This window comes from Fusarium falciforme, chromosome 14, assembly GCF_026873545.1.
Source record: "Fusarium falciforme chromosome 14, complete sequence".
In the NCBI taxonomy this organism is placed as follows: Eukaryota; Fungi; Ascomycota; class Sordariomycetes; order Hypocreales; family Nectriaceae; genus Fusarium; species Fusarium falciforme.
In genome coordinates this window covers 548,353-575,703 of record NC_070557.1, presented here as the reverse complement: position 1 = coordinate 575,703, position 27,351 = coordinate 548,353, and the positions used below count along the sequence as shown (strand labels likewise).

General features: G+C 50.7%; 10 protein-coding genes and 1 pseudogene across 11 annotated transcripts, besides 1 other annotated feature; 7 read left to right on the top strand and 4 right to left on the bottom strand.

The window, feature by feature from the left end:
• Window positions 1-2,572: 2,572 nt before the first annotated feature.
• Window positions 2,573-3,337, bottom strand: NCS54_01503600 (Hypothetical protein; the record flags this gene model as incomplete). The annotated part of the gene is made up of 1 exon (XM_053160148.1): window positions 2,573-3,337. The coding sequence occupies one exon, from the start codon at window positions 3,335-3,337 to the stop codon at window positions 2,573-2,575; it is 765 nt and encodes a 254-aa protein (XP_053016123.1).
• A 501-nt stretch (window positions 3,338-3,838) lies between these two features.
• Window positions 3,839-4,609, bottom strand: NCS54_01503500 (Hypothetical protein; the record flags this gene model as incomplete). The annotated part of the gene is made up of 1 exon (XM_053160147.1): window positions 3,839-4,609. The coding sequence occupies one exon, from the start codon at window positions 4,607-4,609 to the stop codon at window positions 3,839-3,841; it is 771 nt and encodes a 256-aa protein (XP_053016122.1).
• A 1,352-nt stretch (window positions 4,610-5,961) lies between these two features.
• NCS54_01503400 lies at window positions 5,962-8,267 on the top strand (annotated as a pseudogene). The gene is made up of 10 exons: window positions 5,962-6,386; window positions 6,446-6,737; window positions 6,798-6,978; window positions 7,035-7,171; window positions 7,225-7,289; window positions 7,346-7,644; window positions 7,697-7,757; window positions 7,807-7,875; window positions 7,977-8,142; window positions 8,199-8,267.
• Window positions 5,962-8,267: a sequence feature.
• A 1,045-nt stretch (window positions 8,268-9,312) lies between these two features.
• On the top strand, window positions 9,313-10,416 carry NCS54_01503300 (Hypothetical protein; the record flags this gene model as incomplete). The annotated part of the gene is made up of 3 exons (XM_053160146.1): window positions 9,313-9,432; window positions 9,494-10,084; window positions 10,228-10,416. 3 exons carry the CDS (start codon window positions 9,313-9,315, stop codon window positions 10,414-10,416), a joined length of 900 nt encoding a protein of 299 aa, XP_053016121.1.
• A 405-nt stretch (window positions 10,417-10,821) lies between these two features.
• On the bottom strand, window positions 10,822-11,703 carry NCS54_01503200 (uncharacterized protein; the record flags this gene model as incomplete). Its single annotated transcript, XM_053160145.1, has 1 exon — window positions 10,822-11,703. One exon carries the CDS (start codon window positions 11,701-11,703, stop codon window positions 10,822-10,824), a length of 882 nt encoding a protein of 293 aa, XP_053016120.1.
• Window positions 11,704-12,325: 622 nt separating this feature from the next.
• Window positions 12,326-14,336, top strand: NCS54_01503100 (uncharacterized protein; the record flags this gene model as incomplete). The annotated part of the gene is made up of 7 exons (XM_053160144.1): window positions 12,326-12,356; window positions 12,418-13,016; window positions 13,079-13,184; window positions 13,234-13,368; window positions 13,419-13,726; window positions 13,781-13,942; window positions 13,995-14,336. The coding sequence occupies 7 exons, from the start codon at window positions 12,326-12,328 to the stop codon at window positions 14,334-14,336; spliced, it is 1,683 nt and encodes a 560-aa protein (XP_053016119.1).
• A 1,570-nt stretch (window positions 14,337-15,906) lies between these two features.
• NCS54_01503000 (Hypothetical protein) lies at window positions 15,907-17,651 on the top strand (the record flags this gene model as incomplete). Its single annotated transcript, XM_053160143.1, has 4 exons — window positions 15,907-16,116; window positions 16,172-17,176; window positions 17,247-17,350; window positions 17,405-17,651. The coding sequence occupies 4 exons, from the start codon at window positions 15,907-15,909 to the stop codon at window positions 17,649-17,651; spliced, it is 1,566 nt and encodes a 521-aa protein (XP_053016118.1).
• Window positions 17,652-17,728: 77 nt separating this feature from the next.
• On the bottom strand, window positions 17,729-19,770 carry NCS54_01502900 (Hypothetical protein; the record flags this gene model as incomplete). Its single annotated transcript, XM_053160142.1, has 6 exons — window positions 17,729-17,987; window positions 18,037-18,220; window positions 18,280-18,643; window positions 18,700-18,836; window positions 18,891-19,484; window positions 19,545-19,770. 6 exons carry the CDS (start codon window positions 19,768-19,770, stop codon window positions 17,729-17,731), a joined length of 1,764 nt encoding a protein of 587 aa, XP_053016117.1.
• A 625-nt stretch (window positions 19,771-20,395) lies between these two features.
• On the top strand, window positions 20,396-22,141 carry NCS54_01502800 (MFS domain-containing protein; the record flags this gene model as incomplete). Its single annotated transcript, XM_053160141.1, has 3 exons — window positions 20,396-20,646; window positions 20,697-21,711; window positions 21,767-22,141. The coding sequence occupies 3 exons, from the start codon at window positions 20,396-20,398 to the stop codon at window positions 22,139-22,141; spliced, it is 1,641 nt and encodes a 546-aa protein (XP_053016116.1).
• A 742-nt stretch (window positions 22,142-22,883) lies between these two features.
• NCS54_01502700 (FOX-2 multifunctional beta-oxidation protein) lies at window positions 22,884-23,892 on the top strand (the record flags this gene model as incomplete). The annotated part of the gene is made up of 2 exons (XM_053160140.1): window positions 22,884-22,937; window positions 22,993-23,892. The coding sequence occupies 2 exons, from the start codon at window positions 22,884-22,886 to the stop codon at window positions 23,890-23,892; spliced, it is 954 nt and encodes a 317-aa protein (XP_053016115.1).
• Window positions 23,893-24,770: 878 nt separating this feature from the next.
• On the top strand, window positions 24,771-26,987 carry NCS54_01502600 (Cutinase transcription factor 1 beta-like protein; the record flags this gene model as incomplete). The annotated part of the gene is made up of 1 exon (XM_053160139.1): window positions 24,771-26,987. The coding sequence occupies one exon, from the start codon at window positions 24,771-24,773 to the stop codon at window positions 26,985-26,987; it is 2,217 nt and encodes a 738-aa protein (XP_053016114.1).
• Between the last annotated feature and the right edge of the window lie 364 nt (window positions 26,988-27,351).

Sequence of the window (27,351 nt, the reverse complement as noted above, 5' to 3'; positions counted from 1 at the left end):
CTTTCCACTCCCTCCCGCCCGATCGAAATCGCTCTATTCTATGCTCTCCCGACCATTGTGCTTGATCGTTGTGTTCTTTGTGCCCGATAACTCATCTTGGAGACGTCATCAATACCAGCAACGACTCTCCCGGCAGATATTCCCTCCCGCCCAATTGGAATCATCCTATTCAATGAGCTACCATGCTCACTAGGCATAAACTAATGAGTCTTAGTTAGCAACATAGGTCAAAGATATGGATAACTAGAGCTCTTTACGCCAAACAGACATCAAAGCGTTCACCACGCCCTTTGGGTTACGCCTAGTTCCCTCTCCGTAATTATTAAGGCTCAGGGCACACATCACCGAGGGCACCGCACTAAAGCATGCCCGGCAGAGCGGTGTGGATGCCAGACGGTCCAGGGCGTCGCGTCAAGGGGCAAGCATTGGCTGGTTCGAATCATAGTATCAGACCTCATGGCATTGCAAGTGACGCTACATGAGGATAGAATGGCTATTTAAGAAGGGGGGCAGCATTTTGTGAAAAATGACCGTCGGTACCAAGCATCGAGGCGGCAGAATGGCGCGGCATGGGGCTGCAAGCGCGCAACGACCATGCAACACAGTAATAACAAGAAATACTGCTTGGACGGCGATTAAAAATAAGTGAGACGGTGCCAACCCTCAACATCGTAAATCTGGATATGTCAGTCAGACGCCGGCGGTAGACGGCACTGAAACCGAACATCTCAAAACACCATGAGCCTTGAGCGACAAGATCCTCAGCGTGTATGCTGATCGCCAGGTACCTGAACTTCTAAACACTCCCCAGCCAAGAAAGCAAGCTCCCGGGTCGGGAAGCACTCGGACATCATGTGTTTCACCGTGCGCCTGAACCAGGGTGTGGCTTCTCGTTGCCTCGACCGAGTGTTAGAATCCGCCATGATTCTTTGAGCCTGCTCGCCCCACGATGCGTCCAACTCCAACCACGACCTACGAGCACACACTGATCCTCGCCCGTGAGCCCCTTGTGACAAAGCTCTTAGCTCTCGCCTACTGTGAGCCTCAACCAAAGCCGAGCGATCTATTGCATTAACGAACGATTCATCCACCTTCTGGCCTCGTCTGGCTCTCCCAACCGATCGCCTGCAGCATGCCACACCAAAAAGGCCTCTTTGGATCGATTCCTGTCATGGTTAAAACGTCTTATTGACGGTTGGCACCTCTATGCTCGATCTCTCAGAGAAAATCCCTGTTCTCGGCGTCGGATTTCGCATAGTGAAATTCCTCCTCCGCGCCGCGGCTGACCTTGTCGCTGACCAGGCATCCCCCACAAGCATGTGCGGATTAGCATACGCAGAGGCCTTTGTCGATCAAGCGTTGCGGGCGCCACGGGTCACGCAACCCAGCTACAAAGGCATAACAGGAGGGGCATCCAGGAGCATCCAGATGCATTGCAGAGGGCCCCGGAGTTCATGAGAGAAGTCCTCATGAGAGGTTACTATGGAAGGGACTTTAAAAATTACAATAGAATTTCCATAAGAGTAACCCTTATAGAAAGGGACGCTGTTGACTTTCTATAGGAAACTTCATTTATTCATAAACAGAGGCCTTAGCGATGACCGCTCTAGTTTGCAAATCGCTCTAAGGTCTCGGGTCTCAAAGTCAGACCTCCCTCGCACCCATATTATCACCTTCTCCACGCTCGTTTTTCCCTTCCCTCCCGCCCCCTTCCACTATCGCCAGTCTCATCAACTGTATCCGCAACCAGAACCCTGTAACTGAGGTCTGTAGCCTGACTCTTGTCCCGTTTCGGCGTCAAGGCCAAGGACAAGTGAGGGGAGTGTGCAGAAACGATTCACTGCGAGCCATGTTGAGACGGTGTTAAGAAAGCTATGGCGGGCAAAATGAAGGGACTGGGAGGAGGATGTGGAACGCAAGCCAAATCATGTCAGGTGCTCTTCATCGCCAGGGATTCAACGGAACTTGAATAACAAAAGATAAATAGGCAAAGAGTTCAGCCAAAGCTGGGTTGACAACCCATTCTTTTCCCCGAACCCATTCTCTAGCAAGCGTTGGCAGTCACGACGTGTAGGAGCAGGGATTAGACGTGGCATTGGTTTGTCGAGAATCCAATATCGCGTCAATGTTGAATGATATCTACTTGCAGTGCGTATAATCCAAAAGGCGGCTCCCCCGATCAAGACCAACCTACCCTCTCCACTGAAGTACAAATACATCTTCTCCATGACCATACCAAAGCCAGCTAGAAACATACGGTCCTCACAAAAGCAGCCATGGTGCTACACGTAGGTCCCTGGCTCAGCAGCACATCTAGCTCGGCACGAAACTGTGTCAAGTCGATGGCGGGGTCGACTCGCATGGCTCTGATCGCCCATGCAAGCGTCGTCACATCTTGGACCCATCGCTCATGATCCAGAGGCAGAACCTGAGGCACAGGTGCCAGAGAGTCGGGCGCGTGAGCTGTCACGGTGACAGGTGCCGGCGCTGGGCGAACCCCTGTTACCCTCTCAGAAATTGAAGGAGGGAGACTTGGTTGCTGCGCTGGTCTACGACGGGCCGCTACTATGCTCTAGACCGACACACCCTTCTTCTTTGCCATGTACCGATGTGAAGCGCTTGGCTCTTCTTCCTCCATAAACATCTTGGATCCACCCTTGAACCCTCGGCATGATTTCGAGTCCTGGCAGGTGACTTCTGCCTCGTTCGGGTTCGACCAGGTGGAATGCGATTCCCAGCGCGCAACGTATGCACTTTGGTCCTGCTTTTGGTATAGATGTGGCAGCTGCTGAGGTACCTGCTGGATGAAGCCCTTCGGCTGGGGTTCCTCAGCTGGCATTGGATAATGCGGTTGCTTGGGAGGTGTTGGGGCGGGGGGGGACGGACGGTTTCTGCTGCGCCTGCTGAGGAGGTGCCTGCTGAAGAGATTGTTGCACAGCCGGTTGTTGGTGTTTTGGTTGCCGCTCGAGAAGGCTTCGGCACAACTGGTTGTTGGTGCGTTGGCTGTTGATGCCGAACAGACGCGTATTGAGAAGCTTGCGGCACAGTCGGTTGTTGATGTGTTGGCTGCTGCTGTAGAGGAAGAGCTGTAGAGGAAGAGCTGGAGGTGGTTGCTGTTGAAGAGGGTCCTGCCGAGAAGGCTGTTCCGGCGGAGGTTGCTGCTGAGCCGGTTGCTGATTCTGGGATGGCTCTTGTTGGGATTGGTGTTGGTACCGAGTCGACTGCTGCTGCTGCTGCTTCTGAGCTTGCAAAAACTCTTGAAATTGTTTATTCTCGGCTGGTATAAGCTCTCGAGCTTGTTGTTCCAGCTGTGATCGTTCTCGCTGAAGATTCGCATGATTCATCTGCGTCTCTTATTGAAGCCGAGACCGCTCTTGTTCAATTGCAGCCTGCGCCATCTGCTTTTCCTTCTCAAGCATAGCACGCTGAGATCTCCCCGGCTCAATACCGACCTCAGCCGACTGCTTCTGCTCTTGAAGCTGAAACCGTTGTTGCTCGATTTCAGCTCGAGCCATCTCTTTTCCCCTCTGTATCTGGGCTCTCTGTTGCTCAAATTCCTGCTGGACTTGTTGTCGAAATGTCTCCTGGAGTTTTTGGCCTGCTGCAGAGCGTGAAAGGGAGCATCAAGAGCCTGCTGGCCTGGGACCTGCTGCGGTGGCTGGGGGGCTGGCTGGGATCGTGTCTGCTGCAGCGCCAGTGTCTCCTTATGTGCCTCCACTTGGGCCTCATGCCGCCTCCGGGCCTGATAAACATCCCAGGCCTCTTGCTTGATATTTGCCCGTTGCAAGTCCATAGAAGCCTGCAATTTCTGCTGCTCCCGCTGGAGCTGAGCTCGCTGTTACTGAACCTCACGTTGAAGCTGTTGTGGTAACGCCTCTTCATGTTCGGCACGCTGCTGTTGAGTGAGGCCGGACTGAAGTATGTCCTGAACACCTTTCATGACAACATTCTGCTCCTCTGGTATATGTGATATGACGTCTGTTGTCAAGGGGAGAATGGGAAAGTATGGGGGGGGTTTGTCCAGGATAGGAGTCGGAGAGGCCGCCGTGCAAAAGGTCGATATGGATGTGGTAGTGTTGGACCTGGGAGGAGGAGTCATGTCGCCATTCCAGTCATCGCTGCCCCAAGCTCGGGTGTACCACTTCCACTTGGCCAGGTAGGGAAGGACGAAAGTGGCCGATACATGGCCAGCTTTGTCGAGCGCCCTGAGACGGCATTCGAGTGCGCTTTGGAGCTTGTTGATGCATGTTGACTGGTACATCAATGAAGTATCGAGTTTGGCGTACTGAGAGAGTCCCAACCGGTTCATAAGTTTGCCGATGTATGCCGCCTTCAAATCTCCCTTATGAAGCTCGTGTCTGGCGAGGTGCGAGGTCATGATCTGTCGGTCCCTGTCGGTCCAGTCGACTATGATGGTGGAGCAGGTGGTCCAATTATCGAGGTGCTTTCCACGAATGTACTGCCAGGGCGGTGTTAGACGTTGCCTGGGAGGGACAAGCAAGGATGGCTCACGTTTCTGTCGGTGTAGTGCCTGGGCACAGGAGGGCGCCCAGCGTCTGACTCCGAGTCCGATGAGACGGGTGATGGTGGGGCTATTGAGACTTGTCATGTTGAATAATGACCAGAGGACTTGAGGTTACGGCGATGGTGAGAAGGCTTGGTGTAGGGGAAGAGAGCGAGAGGTTAGGCGCTGTGTAGATGGAGAGGGCAAAACGAACGAGAGACGTCTTTGGAAGGGGAAATGCATCTATCAAGGTGCTACCTACAGTCTTCAATTTTTGCCTGCAGACCCATGAAAGAAAAGTTCCCCTTGATACACAGCATATCGTATCGTTTACATTCGCGCAGTCGGAAACCAACCTTCCCAGGCGCAGCTTGCCCTCCCACAAAGCTCGCGGAAACGGCGATGAATCTACCTAAAAGTTGAGACAATTTGCGTGATGCAATCCGGCTGCAACACATATGCTGTTTTCGAGTGTTTATTCGTCAAAGGAGGCGTCGAGCCATACGCAATTCAGGACAATGAGACTCGAGAACAATCATCCCCAAGCACTTGCTTGCTTGCTTGTCCCCCATGTTGGACATGCAGCTGCTCTGTTATCGACCTACCTACCCTGAACATGGTCTGCCCTGAGATTTGACCTCTCATATTCAGTTCTTTCGCCCATTGACCCGGTGTCTCCTTGCATTCATCCCCACTTGAACCTGCGCGCGTACATCTGGGCTCTGCAACCTGCGCCTTGCATACGATAGACAGCACGGCAATAAGGGCCACTGATGCAATCACAAAACATTTCAATCGAGGCCCTGAGAAGACTTTATGGAAGTCTAGTCATTAGTGCGGCCTAGTCCGTCTTAAGCGTCTTCTGTAGCTCAAAGCATGGCCTTGGGAATCGAATTCGTTGATGTTGACGCCCATTGCTGAGGTTAGGATTGTGGCAACTACAGCAAGCCCCATCCCTGTCTGACTTGGAGGCGTCTTGTGGAAACCGTTGAACGACATAGACAATGGAGAAACTGGACAACATGAAGTTCCAGGTGGCTGAGAAATAACAGAAGTAGAGCACCGTTAGGCTTTCCACAGCGGGCATCTATCTGTCGTTCGCCTCAGCCGTCTTTATCGAGGAGTTGGTGGGTTTGGTATGATGGTTGCTATATTGTGTGGCTTCATGTCTCAGCATGCGTCATTCGCTGTTGATTAAGGTCTGCTTAAACACTGTTCTAGTCATCTTCTACTGCCTTTTGGGGTTAGTAGCTCTCAATGGAGCATCCTTTGGACTAAGCCCCAAGGAGACAAACAATTCCATTTCTCTGTTCATGCCGCCGTCTTGCCGAGCTTCGAGTGCGCTGACTCGCAACTCTGACTCAAGTGGCCCCTCTTCCCCACATCACCCAATTAGGCATACTAACTCTCGCTCGGTGTGATTGGATTGTGATTGTCACCAAGGTTTATCTAGAGGAAGGATATTTACTGCTGTTGTCTCTGGTCTTCAGCTTGGTACTAGCCGCTGTCTCTCTGGCACAGACTCTCTCCTACAGCCTATTTCGCCCCACCTTCTACCTACTATCCTTCTCACTATGGCCCTTGCCAGCGGACCTAGCGGTGATGGTTCGCACACGGCCGAAGTACCCCCAAGCTACGGACAATACCCGCTATATGACGTCTCCCGTAGGCCGCTTCACATCATCATTGTAGGTGCAGGGGCGTCCGGTATTGCTACCCTAATACAACTCAAGGAAATTCCCAACGTCACCTACCAGTGCTTTGAGAAGAACCGGGATGTGGGTGGCACGTGGTTTGAGACGCGGTACCCCGGGGCCGCCTGTGACATAGCCAGCCATGCGTACCAGTACACGTTCGATTCGAAGAAGGACTGGAGCAGCCAGTGAGAAGAGTCTTTGACATTTGCCGCTGAGTAGTGCTAACAACACATCTTCACATCAGCTTTTCACCAGCCGAGGAAATTGGAAGCTACTTTAAAGGTGTAGCCGAGCGAAACAACCTCTATCCTCTGATCACCTTCAACTCTGCCGTCGTGGGTGCCACTTGGGATGAACCATCGGGCAAGTGGCGCGTGCGTGTCTCTGGATCTTCGTGTCCGGGCACCCCTACCGGCGAAGAGGAGCATAATGCAGATGTTCTTATTAATGCTGGAGGTATTCTCAATGACTGGAAGTGGCCCGACATCGAGGGCCTTGACACCTTCAAAGGCAGATTGCTCCATACCGCCGCCTGGGTACCATCAACATAGTTGTACCGCAGTTGAGGGGAGCCATGTTTGCTAATCAAGATGTAGGATCCAACGATAGACTTGGAGGGCAAGTTGGTAGCGGTCATCGGCTCTGGAGCCAGCAGCATCCAAGTCGTGCCTGCGATTCAGCCCAAGGTATCCAAATTGGACGTCTATGTTAGGTCGCCCACCTACATCCTCCCCACCGTCGGTTTTGGCATTGAGTCCTCTTCCTTTAACGAGCCTTGTGAGTCTAGCAGATCAGGATCCGCACTAGCAGCACTTTGCACTGACGCTCAACAGACTCGGCAGCCGATATCGAACGCTTTACCAACAATGGCGAGTACTATCGCAGCTTTAGAAAAGCTATCGAGCAGCAGATGAACGAGAACTTTGCCAGTAACTACAAAAATTCCAAGGCACAAAAGGACGGCAGGATGGTGAACACACAGCAATGTCTTTGTTTCCGACACCTTTGCTGACCAGGCTGCAGTGGGCGGAGAATAAGATGAGGGAAGCCATCAAGTCACCAGAATTGCAGGAAAAACTGATTCCCAGGTACGTCGATTGTCCGTGCCTGAAGTCCAGAGAGAGTTTCTAATACACCTGAATAGCTGGGAGCTAGGGTGTCGCCGCATCACTCCTGGCCTTCCGTACCTCAATGCCGTCCAGCGCCCAAACATAGATGTAATCAGAACTGGCATCTCGAGAGTCACGGAACATGGCATCGAGACGCTGGACGGGCAGGTTCGCGAGGTAGACGTCCTCATTTGTGCCACAGGATTCAACACATCCTTCTCGTCCCGATTCGAGATCCTGGGCCGTGACGGTGTGAGCTTGAAAGATAGATGGCGGGCCAAGGGCCCCGAGGCATATCTTAGTCTCGCCATCGCTGGGCTGCCAAACTATTTCAGTGAGTGCTAAACCGCCGGACAAGGCGTAAGTACGTACTAATTTCCGCGCAGCGATCCTTGGCCCTAATTGCCCTGTTGCGAATGGATCCTTGGTGCCATGCATTGAGTGGAGGTGAGCTATATCAAAACCTTTTAGTGCAGCCGCTAACAACTCCATAAAGCGCTGCATACATTATTCAGGCAATTCAGAAGATGCAACGTGATCAGATCAGGACGCTTGAGGTCAAGCAGTCAGTCCAAGATGCATTTAACGCCTATATACAGGAAGCGCATAAAGACATGGTCTGGCAAGGGTCTTGCCAGAGTTGGTGTAAGTGCACTCCCTCTTCAGACTACGAACATACAGGGAGAGTGTGACTGATATGTTGCATTCCATCTACTTAGACAAGGATCGCACCACCGGCAAGATAACTGCTGTTTGGCCGGGCTCAAGCAATCACTTCATGGAGTTGATTGAAAGTCCTCGATATGAAGATTTTGAGATCCAGTATATTAATGTAAGACCACTGGACCGTGTACACCTTGGTGCGTTGACTTCACTGACCTTACGTAGGGCAACCCCTTCTGGTTCATGGGCAACGGCGTCTCGCAACGAGAGACGAATAAGCAAGACTTGACCTTCTGTACGTTGATGACCAGACAGTAACAGAGGACTTATGCTTGGCAATTAACAAGTTGTTATACAGATCTCAATACGGTTAAGATGTGAAGGCAATGTCCAATCTCTGCGCTGTTGGTGAGTTGAGAAGCGGTGGCCTGGTAGTGTGGCGTTGTGAGAGACTTGTGTGGCAGGCAAATGGCATAGGGGATTTGTATGGCGTCTGATCAGACCTATGTAAATTCGGTGCCGAGGAAGGTTCTCGCTGCTAATCGCGGGGGATCACGAATAAGTTGGTCATGGTTTCAGGAGGTGAAGGCTTCATCACAACAATAACCATAGTACACAAGGCTCCATTTGGCTACCTGCCTTGCACCGTCCTTTGTCGCCAATTAGCAACCTTGATGTTTCTGTTCTTAATCAGCCAAGTTACTTTTGCTGAAATGGGTGCTGTGCATTGCTCAACGGGTATCACGTGAGCAGGCCACCGAGGTCAAGGGGCAATGGCGAGTCAGTACGCTGTGTCAAGGCCCCGGTCTAAGCCCATCAGACGAGTCAGCTTGCAGAGTCAGAATCAATAGGTAAACAACACGAAAGTACCAATACTATTCCGACTTTAGCATTCCCACGAGTAATCGTAGCCTTCTAATAGTTTCGAGGACCTATTGGAGTACAAGACGGCCCCCTCAGAAATATTATTACTTTTTCCCCAAATCCGTCAGCCAAAACGCCCCATATAGTCCAAAAGGCTGCACTTACAATGTTGGCGACAACCTCTTTCCCTCTAGGGATTTCTGACAAGTTCAGGATACTGGCCTGCTTAACCCTGCTTTACGGTTCGTCCTCAGCCCTTGACAATGGTTGGATTACATGTCGATCGAACTTTTAGCTAACTCGTACGGCCAAAAGGCTATGTCTTACCTAAAACAAAGCTTCGAGCTTTGCTATTGAGAGCATTCGGGATCCAAGGACCAAACCTCCAGCACATGCTAGCAAATGCCTCGGTGAAGTGGTGGGCTTACTATGCCCGAGATATGACCTGCTCCCGCTCATTCATGATACGCATAGGATGTCTGCTTTTCTTACGATACCGCAATTCCGAAATGTCACCAAGAGCCATCTTGCGGGCCCTCAAGACCTCCTCAAGGGTTGTTCAACCCTACTTGAAGAGCAAGGGACAATCGAAAAGGCAAGTCAAGCAAGCATAGCACTAAATATCGTAGGTTATGATCTAATACCTCTGATTGCAGGTCGTGAACGACCGATTTAGTGGCATCTACGCCGCCAAGTTCCCCCGTTCAACTCACATCATCATGTATGTCCATGGCGGCGGCTTCGTGTCTGGTTCTCCGGAGGGGGTCGTAGGCTGGCTGCTCCAGCTGGCTGTTGAGCTCCAAGCTCGCGGTATCCTTGCTGACGTCTTCTGCGTCCGCTATGACCTTGCTCCTGAACACCCTTTCCCAGACGGGCTGCGGCAGATCGTGGCGGCATACGAAGAACTCGTTTCAAGAGAGGGCAAGCCCATCATTCTGGCCGGCGAATCGGCAGGCGGAAACCTCTGCCTAGATTTGCTCCGTCACCTCGTTGATCCTCACCCGGAGATTCCACCGGTGAAAGGAGGAGACGGCGGCGGGAAGGTTGTCGCCGCCTGTTTGACGTGTCCTTGGGTGGACCTTCGCAACGAGAGCGAGTCTTTTCAACGAAATGCCAAGTACGACTGCTTGGAGAAGAAGGTTTTGAACAAGTGGCGCGAAGCCTACCTGGGAGGGCTGCGACCCAACGACAACTGGACGAGCCCCGTTGACTTCCCGGGAGATTGGCGAGACATGCTACCACCGCATGTACTTCTGGTAGCAGGCGGACTAGAGCTTTTTCTTAGCGACATCCTGCGTCTGGCGGATAAAATAAGAGAGGTACCTATGCCCCGTAGATGCCCTGTATTCGCACTACTAGCCGCCTCTGACATGCTCTTCGTTCTCGCTAGGGCGGACACAAGGGTCTCGATTTACATGTTGTCCCTCTGAAAGGACATGCCTGGCATTTGGTCGACTTTGGAGGCATAGTTCCTGGAAAGGAAGCAGCCAAGGCCGATACGGGCAATGCCGATAGCTATATGGGCGTCACGTTGCATGCGGACTGGATTGCCGAGAAGCTCCGACCCGCAAGTGCCTAGTTCATAAACAGCATAAATCAGATGTTCTGTTGTCTCGCTCGATGTTCGTGGAACATGGCTGCTTCGCGAGGGGGAGTGAGCCGAGGCCCAGTATGCAGCACAAGTTCCTCTTTTCTGGCGAAGCGTCCTTAAGAGCACAACAGAAGTCATGGAATTTTGCAGCACAATGTCACAGATACAAATATGAAGTACTATTCTAGAAAATTGAACCCCCAATCGATAGTCTTGTGATGCCGTGCGGGAATGGCCCACTGAGTTCCAATCGGTCAAATGGGCAAAACAAGTCAAACGTCAAAAATTTGCCTCCTTTCTGCAAAAATTCAACTTTGTGCTGCAAGGCACTCACCCTAGGATATATGTCTCTCCAACAGTAATCAATCTTTCGTATTCGAGATGACGAGCAGCCTACATTGGGGCCTCCAGTCTGCTTCCCTCCGTCCCAGGGAATCCTGCCGGCGTTCCCTGTAGCTCCAGAAAACGTGCCCTTGCTGCCATGACCACCTTGGTTTCCTCTGGGTGTGTCAAGACCCAGAACTCCCCCTTAGCAATTTGTTCTAGTATAATCCTGCTCGCCTCCTCGGCATCCATGCCTTCTTCCTGCGCCATTCTTGCTAGCTTCGCTCGATATGACTGCACCCGATCAGCCCCCCCAGGTATATTAGGGAATGAGTTGGAGTCAAAGATGTCGGTACGTAAAAGACTAGGAATAATGGAAGACACGTGAATGTTTGCTTCTTGGATTTGAAGTTCCAAAGCGAGTCCCTCTGTGAAGCCTTGTACTGCGTGCTTGGTCGTAGCATAGACTGTCTGCCCAGGGAGAGAACCAAAAGAGGCCAGACTAGCCGTATTAGCGATCCAGCACTCCTCGCCGGATGCTAACATCTGGGGGAGGAATGCCCGAACACCATGGATGACACCGTGAACATTGACGTTGAGCGTCGCCTCCCAACGCGCGGCCGAGACCTCTGAGATGTAGCCAAGAGCTTCAATGCCGGCGTTATTGATCAACAGGCGAACCATCCCGTAACGCGAGAAGACATCATTTGCAAACTTATCGAGGTCGGTCGGTTTCGATACGTCGACCGCGACCGCTTGGGCACGGCCTCCAGAAGCGATGACATTAGAGGCGACGGACTGGGCACGATCGTATGCTATGTCGGCGATGATGACGGTCATTCCAAGGGCCGCAGCGAGCTTTGCGAGGCCGGCACCAAGACCACTCCCACCACCAGTAATAACAGCTACGCCGCCCGAGAATGCATCTTCTGGTGTTCTTGGAAGCGACATAGCTGTACGGGAATGTTCAGATTTGCTTATTCCTCCGCAGAGGAGGGATTTTGGCGCTCGGGGTTTCGACTCTGTTATAAAGTTGTGCAACACGCTCTCAATGAACTCGGGCGTAGTGGTAACGTCGAGTGTCAGTTTACTATTATATGGTAAATCAGAGATCTGCTTCCTAGCCTATACTGAGTCATTGGCTTGACTCAGATAGTGATATCGCCGGCAGTACGGCTATCATATGCCCTTGTTTGCACCGCCGGCGGTGCAGGTAAGGTTCCCCTTTGAGCTCCGACAACTTCGTGAATTTCATCAAGACCCACAGACTCAAGGCCTCCTATGTCCATGTCCTATGTTTTCAAAGCTGACATAGCCCTCGATCCAATCTTGCATTCGTGCCTCGGGCCGAGCTGAACAATGCGGCTTCCGATGTTCGGTCAGAGAACGTACGTGTCAGTTGCGCGAGTCAGCGGAATGCCACGCCGCCTGAATTTCTCCACTCCGCGTCCAAAATGGACACGACTGGAGGCTACGTTGAAGGTGAATAGGAGCCAAATAAAATGTCGTGGGTTGTTGGTGATTGATTGCTTGCTTGCAAGGAGTTACTGTTTGTTTGCTTTGGTCTCAGAAGATGTCATTCTTCGGTCCCTATCTTGAACCTAGTAAGTCACCCTCAATCTCCTGAAGCTTCCATTCCTATAAAACATTTTTAACATCTAGCAGCCCCTAAAGGCCTTTCGGTATGGAATTGGATGTTTGAGGGAAACCTGGCACTGGGCTTGCCCCCAGCAGCTGGGTCCGAGCCAGCCAGTGCCCGTGGATTCCGCGACAGTACGACGGGGGCATTTCTTTCTTACAAGGATTTGAAGAGTATTGCTACTAGCACCTCTACACTTCTTTCCAGAGACTATGACCTCAAACCAGGGCAGACAGTCGCCATAGTCAGCAGAAATCTGTTTTGGTATCCAGCCGCAATGCTGTCTGCCAGCCGCCTCGGTGCGGTCGTCACAACACTGCCTGCCGAGGCTATGAAGGATGACCTTGTTCATTTCTTCCGCAATTCACACGCAGTTCTAATATTCTCTGATGACACGGCGCTGGATCAGGTCAAGGCAGCTTGCCAAGTAGTTGGTCTGTCGACGAACAAAGTCATTCGCCTGGAAGGATTGAGAACCGAGGACAGCACGTTTCAGGCTTTACTTCACCGAGCGGAGACCCTTGATCCGGCTACTTATGCTAGACCATGGGTCCCGAGTAGCCATGGCGATTCGCCTTGTGCATTTCTCTCTTTTAGCTCTGGAACTACAGGCAAGCCAAAAGTTGTATGTTGGAAAATTACTCATGTCTACTATACTTGCCGACCATTCAGCTTACCTTACTGTAGGTCATCATCTCTCATGAGAACCTAATCAGTCAGGTGCGCCAAATGCGCCAGATCACGCCGGCCAATCGACGAAGTACCCTGCTGGGCATTCTGCCGTTCTTTCACAGTAAGAAGTACAATATTCCGGGAGAACGATGGCTGACCATGTCGGGAAGTTACTGGCCTAGTCCACTTGCTTCATTTGCCAATCGCTTTACGGCAAGACATGGTAATAATGCCCAAGTTCAACATGACGCGGATGATGCAGACCATTGTCGAATTCCAGTGCGACGAACTGTGGCTTGTACCCCGTGAGTTAACTGATGCCTTATGCTAAGAGAGCTCTTGCTGACACCGAAAGCTTTGTTGATCCGACTCTTGAACGATCCATCAGCGCAAGGATATGACTTGTCGTTTGTAAAACAGTTCAATACAGGCGCCGCCCCCCTTGCCGAACAAGTAATCGTGCAGCTCGAGAAACGATTCCCCAAGGTGTCTATCCGCCAGGCTTGGGGCATGACTGAAACCACCTCTTGTTTGACAGTGACACCTTCTGATGTCGCCACCTGGAGTAACGCAACAAAGGTTGGAAAGCTTGTTCCTGGAACCGAGATTCGTGTCGTCGACCCAGAGACAGAAAGAGATGTACCCAGAGGGCAGATCGGAGAGGTAAGTTATACGAGACTAGAACGGGAAGATGAACCATCTTTAAAGATATTATAGATCTGGGCCCGGGGCCCTCAAGTGACAAAGGGATATCTGGACCGCCCAGAGGAAACTGCGGCTTCTTATGTCAAGGGAGGGTTCTTAAGGACTGGGGATCTTGGGAACATTGACGAAGAAGGATTTATAACAATCCATGACCGAATCAAAGAGATGATCAAGGTAAATGTGCCAACCTCGGCCAGTGGCATACAGAGCTGACAGCCAGTTGTAGGTTCGGGGCCATGCCGTTGCCCCCGCAGAGCTCGAAGATCTTCTCCACGGACACCCCAAGGTCAGGGATGTGGCTATCATCGGAATCCCAGATGACTACTCTGGGGAGATCCCTAGAGCTTTCATCGTCCTGAGACCAGGAATGGATAAGGACTCAGAGATCGAGCGAGAATTACAGGACTTTGTAACTTCTCGAAAGGCAAAGCATAAGAGACTTGCTGGAGGCGTGGAATTTGTCTCTGAGATCCCCAAGAGTGCGTCTGGAAAGATCCTTCGACGAATGCTCAAGAACTACTGGAAACAGCACCAGACAGTTCAGGATGGTAGACATGCCAAGTTGTGAAAAAGATCAATCTAGACCTAGAGGACTGTCATTTGGATATAGATAGATGCAAACATTTCAAAGTCAATAATCTCCCATACTGGGCAGTGCGGGAGGGTCACCTGTGATGGTAGGTCTTGTCATATGCTTCCGCCAGCCGGGTCGAGCCCCTAAGGGAGCAACTACTGTTGGACCCCTCGTTATATTACCTACCCTTTCGCGGTAACCAGAGTGTCCCTTTCCGGCTCCCCACAACCGATGAGACAGGGATTCGAGTTCGGGTAGAATGTGGTGGTGGCAATGCCGAGAAGCCGAGTCAGCGAGGTGAGTCAGCCGAAGCCACTGAGAAGGCGGGGGATTTGGCCCATGAGCTGTCAGAAACCTTGGCTCCGTACCTCGCCCCACTGTTAGCACAATAACAGATAACTTCCAAACATGCGGTTACAATCATCATATCCGTCAAGGTCTAATCACGAGAGTACCTATTGCCTCTGCAAATAACAGTGTATGATGATGCATCCCTAAAATAAATGGTGGTGATTGACTTGTAACCCCCGTTGTGGCCCATGCGGAGGGTTTTGATAGCTCATGGGATATACGGTGAAACCCCGAGCAATTTGCTCGGCTGTAAAGACACGTAGCTTGGCTGGGTGAAGATCGAGACACATCTACAAAGCATCCAGTTGTGGCCGTGTGGTTATGATTACCTGCCAGACAATGAGTAAGCCACCATGGCGACACGGGAGAAATGTTATTCAAGAACGCCATTTCAGAGAGCCTATATCGAGCCTGCTTGCGCCGAAGTCGTGAGCCTCGACCGTATCCCTTTAGAAGCTGCAGGAGATTGGGGAGCAGTACAAACGATATCAAAGAGGGACGGGCTGCAATCCTCTCGGCACTATAGGGGATTCTGCCTTGTCATGCTTACGGCTTGAAGTTGATCTTTTGTTCCATCACACTTTGATAGCACAGTCTCAGTCCCTCAGCCGCAGGACTATCTATTCACTCAGGTATCCCATCAAGGGCCGGACTTCAACGATAACAAAGAACACAATACAGCCGCAGGACATCTGAAACAAACGAGGCCTATCCAAGTGCCAAGTCGTGCACTATGGGAGAGATAGGATACAAGGGCCACAATCAAATCCTTACGCGATAGTTTCGTTTCGTCAAGTAAAATTTACTCACCTTGTCCGGTCTAAAGGATGTCCATCTGGCATCATTGGTCGACGTGCGGTTGATACCAGAAGCCATGGCATCGGGACGCAGCTTGGCCCGATGGCTGCGGGGTTTGGCGATGGGAATGCGGGGGTATCGGGGTCTGTCTCCAGCCTAGCCTGGTTTGGGGAACGTCAAATCAAGCGTGGCAAGAATCTGTGTCTTCTGTCATGGCGACACCTTGCTCTTTCAATTTCGCCCCTCTTCTGCCAACATCCGAGCTTCCATGGAACGATTCGACCCACGGCTCTACCCAGGACCCTGTAGAGAACCCGTCGCTTTTTTAAGAGAACTGTATTATCCCTAACTGACTGGAGTCAGGCCTCAGAGCTCTTACTAGTAACCAAGATCAAGCGGGAAAGCCCTGACGATAATGACCGTAGACGAGACGCTTGGCAGCATGGAAATGGCGAAGCTGCGACGGGAGAGGAAACGCCAGACAGACAGAAATGCACAAAGAGAGCATCGAAAACGCCAAAAGCAGTACATCGAGGAGCTCAAGGCTCAGATCGCCCTTCTCAAATCGCCCGGCCCGTCCGAAACGTCCCAACTCGCCACTCAGAACATCAGGCTGCGGGAGGAGGTAGGCCTCTCCGTTGATGGTCTCTATTTAGAGGGGAGTGCTAAGTTGAATATAGCTCAAACAAATGCATAGCCTCTGGGACGAAATGGAAACCATCCTTCAGCGCCAACGCGAACTCAGACAGCAGTCGATTGTCAGTCCGTCTCACGGCTGCGGGAACCCCAACGACGACGTAGATCGAGACAACGATCCCAACTCCCAAGCCTTTATCGCGGACTCTTTACATACTGAAAATGGCCTCTCAAATCATTTTGCGCCTCACCAAGAGCCGAATATGACCCACGAGGCCTCGGAACCGATTGGACTTTCTGGGCTGGAAGACTTCATGCTGCACGAGCCTCCAACGGCGAGCCATATGCCTGAGACCTTGTGTCAAGATACTGGCCTGGATTTAGACACCAACTTTGACATGCTCGCAACAAATGACGACTCAATCGATAGAATACTCATCGGTGAAAGCCATCTATTTGACGAGAGTCACACAGGCAATATTTCCATGACAGAATCTTCGCGGACCGCCCAAATCAGCCCAGGAAACAATCGACAACAATCTTCAAGTGCTTTGGACCAAGTATCGACCATCACGGTCCAGACTAACTATTCCCGATCTCATGGTGAAACTTGCGCATTGACACAGAATCCGAGGAAGTCGAAGCGCGCTACAGATGTCACGCCGTGTGAACAAGATCAAACATCGTGGGAACACTATGCAACTCCTCGTCAACCCGACACCTTGGATGGGTTCATGGAGCTGTTTGGAGCTTACGTGGAGCATTGCATACCCGCACTCGGCCCGACGATATGGTCCATCGATGGGGAACCTCAGACTCCTATGCTTCTCTCCCCACCATCGCCCAGAGACCAACCCCTTCACAACATGATCGAGCGTGCCAGCAAGAACCCAGTCGCTATAGGGCCACCAACGCTTGTTGACTTCTTATTTGATAACCCGACAAATACCCTGTCGGTTGACCTAAAGAAATATCTGGCACCAGTGCAGAAAGTGCGGCGCACCTCCGAATTCCTCGCAACTTATTGGGTGCTGTACCTGTTTCTGAGAGTCAGTTGAAGTCACACACAAGCCCGAAACTTTTCTACCCTTTTGTTTACTGACTTCAAGACAGTGGCAGATTCTCCGGACTGACGAGGCCTACCAAAGTCTTCCTCCGTGGTTCCGTCCAACACCTCTTCAGCGTACCATTCTCCATCCAGTTACGGCAGATCTCATAGCATGGTAAGAATGACTCGGATCAGACACCTAGTGGGCCCTCGAATTAACAAACTTTAGGCCCGAAATTCGCGAAGGTCTTATCCACATGTCTCTCGAAGATTCAGAGGCCTTACAGGAGGTTTCCGCCGACGTGGGAAAGTATCTCACAGTTGATATTTCGGTGGCAGAACATGATCTACTGAATGACCCCCAGCAAATCGCTTCTCAGATCTTGAACCTCGCTAACTGGACGCTGGACACGAAATTCTTCGACCAGTACCCCCAGTGGAACGGTATTGCTCGCGCTAGACGAAGTAGTGTATGATGTCAGACTAATAGAACAAGATACGTGCGGGAAGTCAATTGCACTGAAAGGGTACAGCATGTTTTTTTATGAAACCACTAGTAAGTAAACAATGGCTTTTGAATGTGCTCCAAATCTAGATACCATGCAACGTCCTGCCCATCTACCTCTAGCAGTGTGAAGCCGTTGCCCATAAACTCGAACCTGTTGCGTGTACGATAGCGGATGTTGTAGTCTTCAAACCGAGGATGCTCGAGCAGCAAGCGCCAGTGGACCAAGGACCCTGGATATTGAGCTGTAATCTTGCCGCCTGGGCGACCTTGGTTATACCAGGAGCTGCAACCAGCTGCCCAGACCCTTATCCAAAGTCAGCTTAATCCACTCATGTTGGTAGATGTCAACTTACGTTCTCTCCAGCCACTTGTGCACATGCTCGTTGTACTCGGCAACGGCCTCGGGCTTGACGTCCATGGCCAGGATATTCTCGGTTTGGATCTTTCTGATGATCTTGCACACGTAATTCTGTGCAGCCTCCAAGACTGTGATGAAAGATCCATGTCCGGCTGGGCAGTTTGGCCCAAGAGACCCAACTGTACACGAATAATTAGTTGTGTGTGTTCGAGGCTGGCATTGAAGACAATCAACTCACTCAAGAAATTGGGAAAGCCGCTCGCAGCGACCGCAAGGTAAGCCGACGGATCATCCTTCCAAGCCTCACCGAGCGAGACGTTGTTCCGACCAATAACTGGGAAAACTGGCTTGAAGCTCACGTCAAATCCAGTGGCGCAGATGATAACATCGGCCTTGTACTCTGTTCCATCGGTGGTCCGCAGGCCGTCCTTGGTGAAGGACTCGATTGCACCCTCGGCTAGTTCTACGTTGTCTTCCAAGAAAGCCTCTAGAAAGCCATCGACCGGGCCGAGTCGACGGCAACCCATTGGGAACGTTGGAATAAGCCGTTGGACGAGCCATTTGTCATTTTTCAGAATTTTCTTCATCCGTTGAGTGACGAACTGGACAAGCAGAATGTTAGCATAGGATGACATTAGACAGTTTGGCTCAGACTTACCTCGCGACCTAGCTTTTGGTGGGGATGGTTTGCAATGTTGTTACGGAAGCTGGTGTTAATCTTTGTCTCTATCTCCTTTCGGTGAGCCAGGTATGCCTGAGGGTCCTTTGCGAAACTGTCCTTCTGCTCCTCTGTGTCTACATATGGTCTTAGCTTCTTTCTTCCACGGCTTCTGTCATGTAGCTACTCACAGTCAAAGTTGCGTCCTTCGGAGTCCGTGAACCCATCCATCGCGAGGCCAGGACCAATCCACTGGGGTGTGCGGTAGAACGAGATCAACTTCTTCACTGTCGGCCTAATGGCTGGTACAATCTGGATCGCAGAAGCACCAGAACCGATGACAATGACGGTCTTTTCCTTCAAATCGAGGCTGGTGTCATAATCGGCCGAATGAGTGATTTTTCCCTGATAGGCCTCGCGGTTGGGGATGTCGGGCCACTTCCATGTGTTCAAGACACCAGTGTTGGCGATCAAGAAGTCGGCTCGGTCTTCAAACGTGCTCTCCTCGTTGGACTCGTTGGTTTGAGAGATGGTCAAGATCCACTGGCCAGTTGCCTCATCCCAGGCGGCCTTGTCAACTCGATGCGACAGCTTGATGTATTTGTCCACGTAACCATTCTCAGTGGCGAATTCTTCATAGTATGATTGTATCTCGGCGGCTGGAGAGTAATACCTCGACCAATTCGACTTGGGGGCGAAGTGGTACTGATAGGCTGGAGAGGGAACATCGCAACGACAGCCTGGGTATTTGTTGGCGTACCAGACACCACCGGGTTTGGGATATCCTATGAGTGAGCACCAAGTCAGGTGATGGGATACAGACGCATCAATAAAAGAATACATACTCTCATAAACAATCAGGTCGATCGAGTCTCCAAACTCTTTCTCTTTTTTATAGCACATCATAATACCTGATGCGCCTGCTCCTATGCAGGCAACTCTCAACTTGCGAGGAGCCCACAGAGTATGCTCAGAAACGGTGTAAGGGGTAGTTTCATCGTGGTTGATGGGTGTTCCGCCAACCCTGTTGTCAAAGGTGACGGAATAATCGTTTTCAGTCGGAGCTTTCATTGTGAAAGTGATCAAAAGAGAGGATCTATTTGGACAGAGAATGTTGCATCTATACTCAAGGGGGTCCTGCAACAGACACGATGTCCGTTATATCCGCGCTGGACACCGTATCTAGGGAGCGAGATGCCGGGTTGTCAGAGCAATGACTCGGAGCTTGGTCAGCTACCCCCACAATCCTGTCATGATGGTGGAGTTGCCGGACTACCCCAGGTTGAGGAAACCGAACTATCGGGGCTACCCTAGCCGAAAGAAGCATGGAACCGCGCGCTGACTCGACGTGAGAGTCAGCTTCCTCGCAAGCAGTCAGGCTTGCCACCCACACTTCCCCGCAATCACAAGGTCCATCCTCGGCTGTGCGATATCTTCCCCACGGGGTTCATCCTAGCCCTCGTGTCTTGTTGTCCGTGCGTGAACCGGATGTATAGGGTAGTCAATGTCCTACACCGGCACACCAACTCATCAGCACGCACAAAGTCTAAGCTATCGAACACTCGCACGACCAAGCCAAAGACAGAGTCACAGTCACTGAATCCAACTATATTTTGTTTTGCCTCCTTCCATCTGTTTCTTGATCTTGTTCTTATGACATTTCAAGCAAGATTCCCCATTGACAAAGCCTTTTACTATGGATTTCAACAAAGAGGAAAAGCCAATGTCTACTATTGAACACGTTGAGCAAAGTCACATTGGCACGCATCAAGACATTGCCGATCTTGCTGCCCGCCAGATTGAATATGAGAAGAGCCTCAGTTTCTTCGAGACGGTGCAAGTGTTTTGGCGAAGCACTCTCTGGATTCTATATGGCCAACTCGTCGTTTTCGGCTATGGCATCGATGGAATCATCGCGGGTAACCTGCTTGCAATCCCCAAGTTTCGGTAGGCTTCTTTGTATATTCTTTCTAGGTCATGACTAACAATATCACCAGAGAGGATTACGGAACCATTCTTGGAGAGGGCGACACCGCAAGCTGGATTATCCCGGCAACTTGGCAAAGCCTTTACGGTGGCGTCTCCCAGCTAGCTGCCATTCTCGGGGCTGCCTTCACCGGTTGGATCACCGATAGGATCGGACGTCGATACACCAACATGATATTCTGCGCCATGTCCATTGCTGGGGTTGGAGTTCAGTACGCTTCGGCCCATAACGGGTCACTTGCAATTCTCACAGCTGGAAAGGCAATCAATGGTCTCTCCATTGGAGCATGGCTCATAATTGGACCACTCTATGCCTCCGAGGTTGCACCACTCAAACTGAGAGGCTGGCTCACGGCCATGACCAACTTCATTCAGTTCTGTGGCACTCTTCTCTTCACCGGCATCATGTATAAGTTAGGCCCTAAGAACGATGCCGACGCCTACATCATCCCATTTGCCTGTCAATGGATCATTCCATGCTTAGTCCTTCCCACTGCCTGGATCTGGCCAGAGTCACCTGTTTGGCTCGTCCGCTCCGGACGCCGCGAAGCTGCCCAGAAGTCACTTGACCGTCTCCATGGCTACAACCCGGCGATCAACAAGGACGCTGTACTGGCCATGATCGAGAACACTGTTGAGCAAGAACGCGAGCATCGTTCTCAGATAGCGAGTGTGACCTACGCTTCCTGCTTCCGATCGACAGACAGACAGCGGACTTTGATCTGCATGTTCATCTACGGGTGCCAATATCTTAGCGGCCTCATCTTTGTCCTCGGTTATCAGTCGTACTACTATCAGCTTGCCGGGTTTGATGCGCAGTTTTCATTCCTGCTTGGAATGCTCAACAATATCAGCATGTCCATTGCCAACATCCTGTCTTGGCCGCTACTGACCGTCGTGGGCCGCCGACCTCTTATCGTCTGGGGCCAGCTTGCATGTGCCATCACACTCTTTATTGTCGGAGGAGCCTCTATACCAGGGCATAGGACAACAAACCTTGTCACCATCGCTTTTATGTTTGTCTGGGTATGTAGTAGTCTCGGCCTGAAAGCAACGAATCACAGCTGACAGTATTTAACAGGGTTTCACCTATCAGATTACGCTGGGGACAGTTGCCTGGACAGTTGTGGCAGAGATTCCCAGTTGGCGTCTTAGGTCACGAACCCAAGGCCTATCCAACATTGTTCTCTGTGCAGTGCAGTGGGTAGTGGGCTTTGTGTTCCCATATATGTTCAACCCAGATGCTGGTAATCTCGGCGGCAAGGTTGGGTTCATCTTTGGTGCGACAACCTTTCTCGGCTTTGCGGGATCTTGGTTATGGCTGCCCGAAACAAAGAACCGTACTGTTGCTGAGCTTGATGATTTGTACTCTGCAAAGGTCAAGCCGCGCCATTTTCACAAGACCTTTCTCACACATGGTACTGGGTCTGATGAGGGCAATAACAAGACTGAGTAGGGAGATTGTGCTCGAATTCTTTTCACTTATGTCTTAATGTTATTGAACCATTGACTTCATTATTACATTTCAATAAATGTGGAGCGTTTCATAGTAGTAAGGACAACTTCAGGACATTATTTGTGACCGAGGCTAGCTCTTGCAGAATCTCCTAGTGATGAACACGCTCTTGAACGCCAATTTGTCATTGCCTTTTGGTCCAGTAACGTAGACTAAACCGTACTTGCATTCATCAGATAGCCTGATATAGTATACATATTTCTGTAGAACCTTTCACTCAACTCCAAGGGCTGCCATATTGGAGCAAGATTCCAGCAAATGAAGATCCCAGAGGAGTGGATACAACGGGAAACAAAGGTACTAAACACATAGATTGGTGATCTATCTCGCATGCAACCCGGGGATACTACTCCCAAAACGCAGTAAATTCCGGACGTGTCTTTTCAACGGAGCAACATAACATGATCAAAGCTGACTCGCTGGCTGACTCGCTGGGTCGTTCTACAGCACCATGTCCATTTAGCGGCATGAGTCAGTTAGCCCTGGTTGGATTCAACCCGAAATGCGGGGAAAGTAGGCGGAGAGCGCGGCACTTGATGATGGTTGAAGAGAACCCGAGATACGAACCTTTAAAACCATTGCTGTGATACTACCCAAGCCAACCAACTTGGTTTTTATGTCCGGATAACTCTACAAACTCCCTTCTCAAGTGTATTGGCGTACAGAGAGCGTCGAGTTCATCATGCCTTCACTGCCCAAGTTGACGTCCCTGCAAAACCGTGTTGCGATTGTGACGGTGAGTATCGACTCGTGGCACTACAGCGTTTCTGTATATTGATATACGACGGTAGGGAGCCGGGGGTGGTCTTGGAAAAGAATACGCTCTCCTGCTTGCTTCATACGAGGCTCGCGTGATCGTAAACGACTATGGTGGCTCTCTGGACGGTCAACGCGGAACCATTTCTCGTGCTCAAGCTGTCGTCGACGAGATACGGGGAAAGGGAGGAGAGGCAATTGCTGATGATCACGATATCTCCATCCAGGCCGAGGTCCAACAGCTTGTACAAAACGCCATAACTGCGTATGGGACAGTACATATCGTGGTCAACAATGCGGGGACCGCTGGCCAGGCCAGCTCTCACGACAATGTGAACGTCGACTCATTCCGGCGAACCTGGGAAATTGCTGCCTTGGGAACTATTCTTGTCATCAGCGCGGTGTACCCGACCATGGAGAAGCAGGGCTACGGCCGCATCATCAACACTTCCTCCGACAGCATCTTCGGCATGGGTGTTGGTGGTGATGGAGGCTACGTGTCCAGCAAAGCGGCTACATACGGTTTGACCCGAGAGCTTGGCCGAATGAGCGTCAGGCACGGTATCAAGATCAACGGAGTTTTGCCTTCGGCTGCGTCTCGAATGTCCGACCTCTCGCCTGTTGTCAAGCGTATCACGAGACAGTACTTTGACACTCACCTTGTGGCAGACTTTGTGGTAGCTTTGGCCAGCGAGGAATGCCCTGTGTCTGGGGAATTATTCAGCGTTGGTGGCGGGAGAGCCGCGAGAACAACCTTGGCTACTGTCCCGGGATATTCTGGAGAGAATACGCCAGAGGGCTACTTGGCCAACTTTGACAAGGTTCTTGGAACAACAGAGGACCTTTTTATACCGAAGGACACTCTAGACCAGGTTTCGTATGCGATAAGGCATGCAACTGGCATAGATGTAGATGTCAACTCTTTAGAGGAGTGATTATCACTGGCAATCTTGCATACATGGAACAAAACAAACAGTTCATTTACGTAACTTGCTGAACTGGCCGATTGGGTCCAAGTTGTATTGATAGCTGAGGTAGCTATTATATAACGAAGTGTGTCGACTATGTTTTATATACTTGCGTCTTCTGAGGGGACCACTACGGTCCTGGAATCATATCCTGGTGATCAAGGAGCTTTGCCACCCATCCACGTCGTGATCTGGTGGTGATTGGCGCCTAGGCCCTACACGAGTTGGGGTAGAAGGGGTCTCGCCGGGCAGTCTCGGATGGTCTCTTTAGCGAATTAGACCTCTGGATCTGTCAGTAGAACAGTAACTGGGGAGTCAGGAATGCTTCTCCGTTGAATACACACTGCCGAAGTGAGCCTCGGATCACGCGGTCTATAGCCGGAGCTGACTCGCCGATATGGCGATGACTTAGTCAAGTTATCTAGGGTTATCCCCGGCCTGCGCCCATCCCACATCACCAAACGCTAGAGCCGCCGAGCTCTTGGTAATCATAACCTTTCCCACACATGGCTTGCTTACCCTTCGCTATTATCTACCCCTGCTTCTTCCTGCGGCTGCCCTTTCCACATCACCATTCTCGGTGTATCATGGAACAGACCGAGATCTCAAATAACGGGGTTACACTACTTGGGCCCAAGCCGTCCAAAAAGGGCTGCAGGAGGGCAATAACAGCTTGCCTTAATTGTCGCCGTCGCAAAGTACGCTGCGATGTGGCGCACAGAGGGGGGCCATGCACCAACTGTCTTCTCGATGATAAGCGATGCGAGGTGGTTCCAAAAAGGCACAGAGGGTAGGCAACAAAATCAGTGTTGGTTATGAAATAGTACTGATTCCAGAAAAGACCTATGCTCGGCCGCGGCATAAAGGCTGTCCCTATTGAGGAGCCGCCTTCACCAGAATACAGCGCCGAAGAGAGCTACCCGTCGACTGCGGAAACTCAGACAAACAGTCCCATTGTCAAGACTGTTTCCAACCCATGCCCTGAAGAATTGGTGGTGGCAGCGGCGGGGGCTACCAGCCTAAACATCATGGACAATGAGACTCGCCTATCGCACTTATCGCACGACCCTGCTGGCCCAGATCAAGTGCCTGCACAAGATGATTGTACCGAAGAGACGATTGAAGAGATGACCGAAGATCCAATGGGCCTGGAGAAATTGCTGGAATTAAATATGGAGAACTCTATTCGTGCCGCTCTGAGTGAGGTGTACGATTCTAGAGTCTTCGGTTTCTTGGCAAGCGTCCAAGTTCCTTTCAGTTACTATCCCTTCGTTGATTTCGCTTGTTTGGGCGCTCTCCCACCGACAGATGTTGCTTTCCTCGAATCTCAGGGTAGCCTGCACCTCCCTGCCCCTATTCTTCTCGACGAATTTATGCAACATTACTTCCTTCACATCCACCCGGTCTTACCCCTTATCGACGAAGGCGACTTCTGGGCAGCCTATCAGCAGAGAGTAGGAGGTTTCTGCACGACGACACTACGCTTGCCAGTTCTGCACGCGATGCTATTCGCATCGTGCACTTTCGTTTGCGATACCACCGTGATGCGGCTGGGTTACTCCGACGTTCGGTCAATGAGAGCATCATTCTTTCGACGAGCCAAGCTCCTACTAGACTTTGGGGCAGATTCATCCCATCTCTCTTCAGCGCAGGCGGCCCTTCTTCTCTCATTTTCATCCATGTCCGCCAAGAAGAAAGTCGACACGTCGTGGCTCACTAGCGCCATCGAAAATGCCAGACTTGCCGACGCCCCCCAGTACTCTGCAACATCTGTCTCGGTCAATAGTACGCAGAAACGTCTACTCAAGAGAGTATGGTGGTGCTATATCATTCGGGACCGGTCTCTAAGCCTCTTAATAAGGCGTCCAATTCTCATAACAAAGGATGACTTTGACTTCAGGGCCAATCGTCTTGAACTCTGTGACTTTGAGGACGAATTCGAAAGATCAAAGGTATACAACGCTACTACAAAAAAGACACTTGCCCGAATTCTCATCCGAACTGTTGAGCTCTTCGTGGCCCTCACAGACACATTGGCACTGGTATTCTGGCGTGATTTCACCAAGGCAATGTCTCCTGCGCGAAGTGCCGAGGTCTCAAAATGCGTCCATCAAGATAAACAGCGCCTGCATAGGTGGTATACAGACACAAGTAAGGAGCTACCAGAGCAGGTCTTTGTTACGATGGCGACGACAAGCTCCTTGGTAGAACCAGAAACGTCCCACGATTCGATTCAGCTCTACATGAATCTCATGTTCATGTACTATCACACTGCACGCTTGATTCTTTGCAACTTCGAGGTGCTCCATCATTGCGTCTCCCAAGGATCTACTGGTATCTCTCAGTCCTCCCTACCCGTCATCTACAAGAACTTGCACGATTTACAAGATGCGACTTGTGGCCTCTCCAGTTGCCACAGCACACTCGTCGAGCGAGACCTGGTCCAATGGCTTCCCAACTCTGCTGTCGGCTGTACAGTCCTGCCCCTCATCCTCAACATCATCGACGATAAGTGTTGCGAGTCCGCATTCCAGTTCCAATCTCGCTTGGTCGAAGATACTTCCCCAAAGGGACGCCAGTCAGATATCTTGGTCACAGTTATGAAAGTCTATCAAACCAGATATGACAGTGTGGATTGGATATATGACATCGTTTCCTATATCGTCGAGCTTGCCATGCCAAAGCCCGATGACGAATTCACAAGTTTCGACTGGATCGACATCCTAGCCTTTCAACCCGCCCTATATCTTCGGCTCATGTTGAGCGTGGATATCTGCCTAAGCAAAGGACGCTTTCCGCATCATGATGAGTTACCTCATCGTCTTGACGACGCTTCTCCGCTGGATATCGATGTGCCGTCCCTAGAACATTTTGACACAAGCGAAATGGAACACCTAGGCTCAACCAGTGGAGTCAAAGAGCACGAGGATTCTCTTTCAATCATGGCAGATTCAACTCCACAGCTTCCATGTAGCAGCCCCGAGGACGGCCAACCTACACTCGATGAATTTGCACAGTGGGATTGTCTGGGCTTATTCGCCACCTTGATTAATACTTTATAGCGCTGCACTTGCAAATGTAATATGAGCCCTTTCATGTTGCTATATGATATTACTAGGCGTAAGAAGACTCTAGCTCGACTAGGTTTTTATACAAGGCTGATTTACATATATAAATTTAGTAATTACAGTAAACATCCTAGCTATTAGAGAGAAGTAACTAGTATAGTAAAAATTAGTATTAAATTAAGAATTATATATAACATATATATGTAGCAAGCTAGATAGTCAGCAAACTAGATACTTTTTTTAACCTTTAAGATAAAAATTATAATAAAAATATAATAAATTATTTAATTAATTAAAATTACTTAATATATCTTTCCCTAGATATCTTAATTATTGCTTAATATATTCTTATATTATA